Source organism: Dipodomys ordii, unplaced genomic scaffold, assembly GCF_000151885.1.
Source record: "Dipodomys ordii isolate 6190 unplaced genomic scaffold, Dord_2.0 Scaffold50, whole genome shotgun sequence".
NCBI classification, from domain to species: domain Eukaryota; kingdom Metazoa; phylum Chordata; class Mammalia; order Rodentia; family Heteromyidae; genus Dipodomys; species Dipodomys ordii.
In genome coordinates, this window is record NW_012267266.1 from 4,480,633 (window position 1) to 4,490,270 (window position 9,638).

The window sequence follows — 9,638 nt, forward strand, 5'->3', positions numbered from 1 at the left end:
GCTTTTTTCTTTTTGCTTATGTGGTGCTGAGGAATGGAACCCAGGGCCTCATGCATGCAAGGCAAGCGCTCTACCACTGAGCCACCTTCCCAGCCCCAAATCCTTAGTACTTTTGAAAACAAAAAACAGCCCTGATTCCAGTGCTGAGGATAAGCCTGAAACTTATAAGATAAAATATTAAAGGAGAAATACTTTTAAAAAAAGAAAATGATGGAGAAGAGGAAAGATTTTTGTCAAGAAAGTGTAAGAATGTGAAGGAGCTCCTTATTGCCAAAGTTGAAATAATCCGAGATATGTCAAAAAACGAACTTTACAACTTTGGTGCAGGAGTGGGGGCACGGGGGAGGGACGGAGGCGGGGTGGGGGGGAGAGGGAGATGGGAAGGGATGGTAAGGGGAAACACAGGAGGAGGCAACAATGCTTGACAAGAAATGTACTCACTACCTTGCTCATGTAATTGTAACCCCTTTGTATGGTATTTTCACAATAAAAAAAAAAGAGGGGTTGGGAAGGTGGCTCAGTGGTAAATCGCTTGCCTTGCATGCCTGAGGCCCTGGGTTCCATTCCTCAGCACCACATAAGCAAAAAGAAAAAAGTGGAGCTGTGGCTCAAGTGGTAGAGCGCTAGCCATGAGCTGAAGAGCTGAGGGACAGCACCCAGGCCCAGAGTTCAGGCTCCACGACCGGACCCCTCCCCCCCAAAAAATATCAGTCCATACTAATATAAATAAATAATATGGAAGAGTGACCTTTTTCCTTGTGTAAATTAGTAAGTTTGTAAGGAATTAGGGAAATAGAAGTAAAATACCATTAGAAATAGAAAATTTCAGCATTACAGTGGTTATTGCTGATCATAATCTTAATGATGTACAAAGATTAAGACAAAGTGATTCATGTAATCTTGAAATATTTTTCCCATAATTTAAAAAATCATCACAATATCACAATGTTGTCTGTGAGCACTAGCCAATTCCAGAACATCACCCTCAGAAGATATCCTATATTCATTAAAAGTCACTTCCCCATTCCTTTCTTTCCCCCAACCCCTAATGACTATCAATCTTCTGGCTCTGGATTTTTCTGTTCTGAATGGCTCATATAAAAGGAATCATAGGGCTGGGAAGGTGGCTCAGTGGTAGAGTGCTTTCCTTGCATGCATGAGGCCCTGAGTTCGATTCCTCAGCACCACAGAAGTGGCTCTCTGGCTCAAGTGGTAGAGTGCTAGCCTTGAGCTGAAGAGCTGAGGGACAGTGCCCAGGCCCAGAGTTCAGGCCCCATGACTGGCAAAAAAAAAAAAAAAAAAGGAATCATATGATATGTGGCTTTTTTTTTCTTTCACTTAACATATTACTTTTAAGATTCATCTATATCAGGTAGTGATTAAGTATTTTTTATTCCTCAATTAAAAAAGTCCATTAATGTATTCAGTGCTGCTTGATCATAATCACACCTCTGCCATCCTCCATTTCTTTTCATAGCTGACTAGTAGTTCATTATATGGATATACTATATTTTGTTTATTCATTGATCAATTGCTAGCCCTTTGAGTTATTTCTATATTTCAGTTGTTATAAATAATGCTGTTGTGAATACTTCTCTTGGACATACACTCAGGTATGAAATTGCTGGGTTTATATATGGTAGCTCTATGATTAAAATTTATTGTTAATTTTATTTACATATGTATTTTTTGTGGTGCTTGGGATTATCTAAATATGTTTTGCATTTTCTACACCTTGGTAATTTCCCATGGTTTTTATTACAGTGGAAAGCTTTAGTAGGATTCCCAACATTTGCATTTCCAGGCCAGAATTACTAGTAATAATAATGCATATTAAAAACACAAACTCTGTGGAATGATAGGACATATATAATTTTTGTGTTGCTTCTGCCAGGGATAACTAGAGTATCATAATGAAAAGACTGTTCTGAATAATTGATCAGAATTTCTCAAGGGTACCTGGGTGACAAATGACAAGGAAAGACTGAAACTGTTTCAGTTTGCAGAAAAATAGGAAAGTGTGGGGGGGGGGAAGGCCATGTTAGATCTTGGAATAAAAACAGACATTAGTGAAAATACTGGTAAGAGGCTGGGAAGGTGGCTCAGCGGTAGAGTGCTTGCCTTGCATGCATGAGGCCCTGGGTTCGATTCCTCAGCACCACATAAGCAGAAAAAGCCGGAAGTGGTGCTATGACTCAAGTGGTAGAACACTAGCCTTGAGCTGAAGAGCTGAGGGACAGCATCCAGGCCCAGAGTTCAGGCCCCATGACTGACCAAAAAATAAACAAGTTGGTTAGTATTGTTAATTATACTATGTAAGATTTATTAGGAAAAGGTATTTGGGATATATGGCATCTCCCTCTTCCTTGCAAATTTTATGTAACTTTAAAGGTAGTTCAAAGTAAAAAATTTTAAAAGAAGGCCATTTATTTATTCACATTTCTGGAGAGCAACTACAGTGATCATGGATGTGGCCCAATTCCTGTAATTTGGGTTCAGGTCAGTAGCAAGTTCTCATGGTAAAGACAGTACCAAGAGCCAAGCCAACCACAAGAGCATATTCCAGACATCTTTTTGTGATACATTTGCAGGTATCTCACTGGCCAAAGCAACACTCAAGCCAAATTCCATGTTCAGAGAAAGGAAAAGTACACTCTTACCTAGTAGAAGAACCTCCAAGGTCACATGGTACAAACAATGTGACAAATAGGGAGGAAGAAAATTGATGGGAGAATCATCTGGGTCCCGGCCTGTGATTGAAGTCAGTGACAGTTGAAATGGGGGTAAAACTCAAGAATGTGGTGACCTTATTTAAAATGAAGAGCTGAGCCAGAGTGCTTGCCTAGTAAGTGCCCCCACACCAAAAGGAAAATAAAATTTCTGCCGGCAGTGGTAGTAAGCCTTGGAATCTGCCCACAAAGGGTCAGTAGTTTGAAGCAGCTATTGTAGGCTTTGCAGGATTTTTTGCCTTTGCTGTCCTCAACCCCTCACCTTTGGTGTATGTATCTCATGACTTTGCTTTGCCTTTGTTTTGCTCTTCCCTAGTGTTCTTTCTGTTACTTTTTCTTCATTCACAGAAACTGCAAGATGCAGGTCAGATCACATGATCTCCATTTTGGCCTTTTTCCCAATGGGGTGGAAACATTTGAAATACTCTTTTCTGTTGTTTCTGCCACTGTGGCTGCCATGATTGGTTTCACATATTTTAAGTGATTGTAACCTGTAGTTTGAGTTAATGCTATTATAGGTCCTCTTGCTCCCTGTGGTGGCTAATGTGTAAAGAGCAATTTTGGAACTTTCTCCAAATAAAATAATGATTCACACAAAACTGAGTCTTTTCCTTGGCCAGCTTAGCATAATCTAATCTGTTAGATCTGAAATTCATAAACTCATGGCCTTTTTCCCCCTCTGTCTAATGTTGATCAAAAATCGGAAAATTGAAGAAAGTAGGGTGTTTTTTTTTTTTTTTGTTGTTGTTGTTGGTTGTTTTTTGGTCTTCAGGCTTGAACTCAGGAACTGGGTACTGTCCTTGAGTTTTTTCAAAGCTAGCACTCTACCACTTTGAGCCACAGTACCACTTCCAGTTTTTTTTTTTTTTTGGTCCGGTCGTGGGGCCTGAACTCTGGGCCTGGGCGCTGTCCCTCAGCTCTTCAGCTCAAGGCTAGCACTCTACCACTTGAGCCACAGCACCACTTCCGGCTTTTTTCTTATGTGGTGCTGAGGAATCGAACCCAGGGCCTCGAGCATGCAAGGCAAGTGCTCTACCACTGAGCCACCTTCCCAGCCACTTCCAGTTTTTGAGTGGTTAACTGGAGATGAGAGTCTCATGGTCTTTCCTGCCCAGTCTGTCTTTGAACCTCGATCCTCAGATCTCAGCTTCTGGAATAGTTACAATTACAGGCATGAGGCACTGGTGCCTGGCTGAGACTAGTTTTATTATAAACTTTAGTACTGTTTTTACTAATAAAACAAGCAAAAAAAAAACCCAAAACAACCTGCAAACCCTGATTATTATCAGTCTACCTGACTTTCTAAGTACTTGGCAGATCAGCCAGGATTTCCACTCTATGGGGATAAAATAGTGAACAATTAATCAGATAAATTAATTGGTGATACTGGAGTTTGAAATGAAAGCCTTGAGCTCACTCATATTGCTTTGCTTTTCTGGCTATCACTTGAACCACATCTTCAGCCCCTACCCCCTTTTTTTATTGTTAGTCATGGGGCTTGAACTCTGGGCCTTGGGCTTGAGCTGTTCAGCTCAAGGCTAGTGCTCTACCACTTGAGCCACAGCACCACTTTCTGTTTTCTGAGTGGTTTATTGGAGACAAGAGTCTCATGGATTTTTGTGCCCAGGCTGGCTTTGAATTGTGATCCTCAGATCTTAGCCTCCTGAGTTGCTAGGGTTACAGGAGTGAACCACCAGCGCCCGGCTTCAGCCTTTTTTTTTTTTTTTTTTCCTGTTTATTTTGGAGGTGGTGTGGAGTCTCATGGACTTTTCTGTCTGGGCTTCAAAGCCATTAACCTAATCTCAGACTTCTGAGTATTAGAATTACTTACAGGTGTGAGCTACCAGCAGCCTGTATAATCAGATAAGAATTTAAAACTAACACAGAACTACTGATTATGTAAGTGCCACAAAGAAAGGATTCATGCTGCTGTGAAAACCTCTGAGGTCAATAGAACTAGTCTGAGGAAACAGAATGCTACACAGAGGAAATGACCTTTATCTGAATTTGGAAGGGTGAAGAAGTGAGGCTACAGTTAGAAAGAACATTCTGGACAAAAGAAACAGTAAAATAGCTCCCTGTCAGGAGGGAGTGTGTTCCTTCCATAGAGTGGGAAATAGAGTGTGAGAGTAAATGCTGGACAAAGCTAAAGAAGTAGGAAAGGTGAGATACTAAGGAACCTCACTGATCAGGGTTTAAGTCCAAGAGATAAAGCAGGGAAAAAAATCTATAGGTTTTGGAGATACAAGTGGGGAGATGGTAATGTAGACTGGTAATCAAGGATAATCTGGCTAGCATTCAGCCAAGAAAGGTCTGTACTGTTTTGTTACTTTTTGTTGTTGTTGTTACTGTTGTCTTGATAGGGTGAGGTAGCCTTTTCCCTCCCCAGATTTAAAGAACTTACCTGTCACCCAGATGCTTGTAATCATAATTACTCAAGAGGCTGAGATCTGAGGATTGAGGTTTATAGTTAGCCTGGGTAGATAAATCTGAGAGATTGTTATTTCCAATTAACCAGCAAAAAGCTGGAACTGCAGTCATACCTCAAATGGTAGAGCACTAGCTGTGTGAAAAAGTTACCTTTTGCCCCATAATCAAAGGAATAAGAGAAATGGTGCCATCTCCCCCCCCACCCCCATCCCCTTATTCTTGCCTTATTCTCCTCAGAACCATCTTCTTCAACTGTTGGTTTTATTTTTTGTGAAAATACAATTACGTGGGCAAGATAATGAGTACATTTCTTATCAAGCATTGTAGCCTCCTCCTTTGTTTTCCCTTCCCATCCCTTCCCATCCTCTCCCAGCCCCATAACACTCATTTTTTTTTGTCAGTCATGGGGCTTGAACTCTGGCACTGAGCTCTGTCCTTCAGCTCTTCAGCTCAAGGCTAGTGTTCTACCACTTGAGCTACAGTGTCATGTCCAGTTTTCTGGTGGTTTATTGGAGATAAGAGTTTCAGTGACTTTCCTTCCCCAGGCTGGCTTTGAACCGTGATCCTCAGATCTCGGCCTCCTGGAGGCACCAGTGGCTCACGCCTGTAATCCTAGCTACTCAGGAGGCCAAGATCTAAGGATCATGGTTCAAAACCAGCCCGGGCAGGAAAGTCTGTGAGACACTTATCTTCAATAAAACCACTAGAAAACCAGAAGTGGCTCTGTGGCTCAAGCGGTAGAACACCTTTATCTGAAGAGCTGAGGGACAGTGCCCAAACCCAGAGTTCAAGCCCCACGACTGACCAAAAAAAAGAAAAAGAAAAAGAAAATAAACCAGGCTTCCTCATGACACATCAAGCCAGGAACCCCCACAGCCTCTCAAATTCTGTCTGCCTGGTCTGCTACTTCACTCTAGTGGTTTGTCAGTTTTGGTACCAAGGCTTTACACATGGGGCTGCTTCTATTAGGGATTTCTTTTTATCCCCCATCTAGGTCTCACTTTTTGCCTCATTGAACTTCCCAACCTAACCTTATAATGAAGCGTTACCAGGGAGAAATTTCTCTACTCTGAACATACTTTTTTAAACCTTAAAGCATGTTGGCTGGAACTAGGAGATCATTTCACAATATCCTTATGTAGGCTGTTGTATTTTAGCCAGAGGTATGCAGCTCTCTGTTATAATGGGACCAGCACAACAGAAGTGGCATGTTGTAGTCTTGTGTTTCCCTGGCTGCTTGGTTGGAAGGAAAGTGGCTGGGGTCTTAAGAGTCTGTTAATGGTTTCCAGAATTGAGAAAATTATCAAGTTATTGCTACATCCTTATCTATCCTTTTATGCTTACCTGGCCATTCTGAGAGAAGTTGTATGGTATGTTTCCCTGGTAGGAAAATGTTCAGATTGTCATAATTTTGGGTTCTTGAATCAGACATAGTAAGTCAACACCATCCTCTGGCAGGAGAAAGAGTAAAGGTTGAAGTATCGGAAGAACCATCTTTGTTTCAAAATTTCAGTCTACTAAGCTCCTTCCTTAACTGCTCTATCCCTATAGCAATTAATATTCATCTTTACATTCCTAGCATCTATAATCATGGCCTGGTAAATATTATTTCTGTGAATGAATGGGTATAACATTCCACTTTGTAGTATGTGATCTTGAATAGTTGCTTTTTTACTATCTTTGGGTAATTTGGTGCAATGCATATGAATAGACCATACATTCACACTTGTTTTCCCAGCTAATGGATTAGCCTCTTTTGTTGGCATCAGTTTCTCTTGGTTCTGTTCCCTGATTCCTTGGCTTTTGTCTTGTTGCCTTCTAGTTGCTTCTTTCTTCCTTCTCTTAAAGTTAGGTGGTATAAGTTTTATGTGCCAAACTCTGACATAAGGGCTGGAAATATCTAAAAGGAGATACAGTGCCTATGCTTAAGGAGACAGCTAATTTAGAAAGAGCTTGGTTAAAAAGATTAGAGTGTCAGGCTGCCTGAGATTCTGTGGGACTGTGTATGGAATGTGTGTGTAGGAAGGATGTCACGGAGGAAACAATAACTATATCCTAAGAACAGAGTAGATGTCCACTATTAGTCTCTTACACATAATAAGCTTATTAGCTAAATTTAAAGAAAGCAATAGCTTAAATACTAAAGTTATAATAATCAGACAATCATCTATAGATTCAAGTATAGATCATCTTGCCTGCTTTGCCTCAGCCTATCACTGATTCACTTATAGATTAGTGAAAGGGGTATATGTGAGTGGGATGTGTGGGTTAGAGGGAGAGAGGGGGCTGGATGGAGGAGGCAACTGAACACAGCAATCCATCTTCATGAACTAGTCAGTCCTGTGTGCATGTTAGCCAGACTTTCAATCCCAGTGTCCTTCCATGGACCCAGTACCTCATAAACCTTTCCTTTTTTTGGCTTTTAGGTCAGGCTGTTCCTGCAGGATCCCATGTACGGCTGAATCTTCAGACTGGAGCAAGAGAGGTGAAACTCCAATATGAAGAAGACAAGTTCCGAAATAATTTGAAAGGGTCAAAAAAAGGCAAAAGGTAGAGTGTAGACCATAGTGATTGGGAGGCTAAATGATGGTATAGATTTAAAATTTGAATATTGAAAGTGTTAGCCAAATTGATATGGCCTTTTTTTAATTTGAAATTTTAATAGCATTGAATTTGTTGTGAATTTGTCAGGGTTTTAGGGAAGTTTACATATACAATCTTTGGGAAGAAACAGTTTGCAAAGCAAATTGATACTTCAAAAAGAAGGCTGTAGGGGGGCTGGGAAGATGGCTCAGTGGTGGAGTGCTTGCCTTGCATGCACAAGGCCCTGGGTTCGATTCCTCAGCACCATATAAGCAGAGAAAGCTGGAAGTGGCACTGTGGCTCAAGTAGTAAAGCACTAGCCTTGAGCTGAAGAGCTGAGGGATAGCGCCCAGGCCCAGAGTTCAGGCCCATGACCAACAAAAAAGAAAGAAAGAAAAAAAAAAAGGCTGAATGGGGAATGCTTAACCTGTTTTAAAAATGAAGCTATTTTCCCAGTACTTTAAGAGCACCCATTTGAATCCCAACAATTAATGTACTGATTACAGATGAGTCATCTATTCATTAAAACAGGCCTGTTAGGCCTTCTGCTTTGCAGTAATACTTCCTTAGTGAACAATAAAATTGCATTTTAAAGTCTTTAATTCAGACCAACTTTTCCTCTTGTTAGTCAGTATTAAAACTCTTATAGTATACAAATAGCAGCTACTTCATTTGCTAATAGAGAATGCCGTGCTTTTTAATAGCAAGTTGTTTATTTGATTTTAGAGAATTAACAGTCTCTATTTTTCTGTCCATTACCTTAAGTTAACGAGTTTTCGTGTGTGTGTGTGTTTTGTGTGTGTGTGTGTGTATGTGTGTGTGTGTGTGTGTTGATCCTAGGGCTTGAACTCAGGGTCTGTGTGCTACCTCTGAGCTTTTGTGCTTAAGGCTGGTGCCATAGCTCCACTTCTGACTTTTAGCATTTTAATTCAAGATAATAGACTTTTCTGCCTGGGCTGGTTCCTCGGATCTCAGCCTCCTTGGAGTAGCTAGGATTACAGGTGTGAACCACTGGCACCTGGCTAGGTTTTCTTTTCTTGTCATTTCCTGAATAAAAGGGAGGGAGGGAGATTGAAGTATAGGGTGACAGGGATTGCCAGAATTGTAGAGTTTAGAAGCTCACTATAAATACCAGCCATAAAGTTTCTAACACATGGACCGGCAAATTTTAATTTATTGTAAAGGTGATATGCAGAGGGATTACAGTTACACAAGTAAGGCAATGAGTACACTTTTTTTTGTTGTTGTTGAACATTGTTAACCCCCCTCATTTTCTCCTACTTCCTCCCCCCATTTCCCTCTCCCAGCAAGTTGTAAAGTTAATTTGCAACATAGTGTCTTTGTAGTATTGCTGTTGCATTGGTTCACCTTTTGTCCTTTGTTTCACCATTTTGTGATTTCCCCTTCCCTCCCCCAAATCAGATAACTATATATATAAGATACCGCATACCAAAATCAAAGACAGTGACAATGGGGGATAAGCCAAGGGGGGGGGGAAGAAAAACGAAATAACTTTACACAGTACATTAAAAAAAAACATATCTTGGCGTTCATTTGGATTAGCATCATTTTATATGATCATATATACATAGCTATTGAGCTGTTGTGATCCTCTGCCAGGACTATCCTATATATATATACACACACACTAATTACTTCAAATGGAGGAACCAGGGAGCCTATGTTTCTCTGGGTCTGGCTTACTTCACTTAATATGATTTTTTTCCAAGTCTCTCCATTTCCTTATGGGAAATCTTTCTGATGGAAGCATAGAATTCCATTGTGTGTGTGTGTGTGTGTGTGTGTGTGTATATATATATATATATATATATATATATATATATATCACATTTTCTTGATCAGTTCATCTGCTGAGGGGCATCTGGTTTGGTTCCA

The 9,638-nt window shown here is 40.6% G+C and overlaps 1 protein-coding gene across 3 annotated transcripts in view; it reads left to right on the plus strand.

Moving 5' to 3' along the window:
• Sil1 (SIL1 nucleotide exchange factor) overlaps positions 1-9,638 on the plus strand; it is a 278,466-nt gene that overhangs the window by 165,970 nt on the left and 102,858 nt on the right. For all 3 annotated transcript variants that reach the window (XM_013020449.1, XM_013020448.1, XM_013020447.1), the window contains one exon: positions 7,586-7,709. In XM_013020449.1, the coding sequence (XP_012875903.1) occupies positions 7,586-7,709 (124 nt within the window). The remainder of the gene's footprint in view (positions 1-7,585; positions 7,710-9,638) is intronic.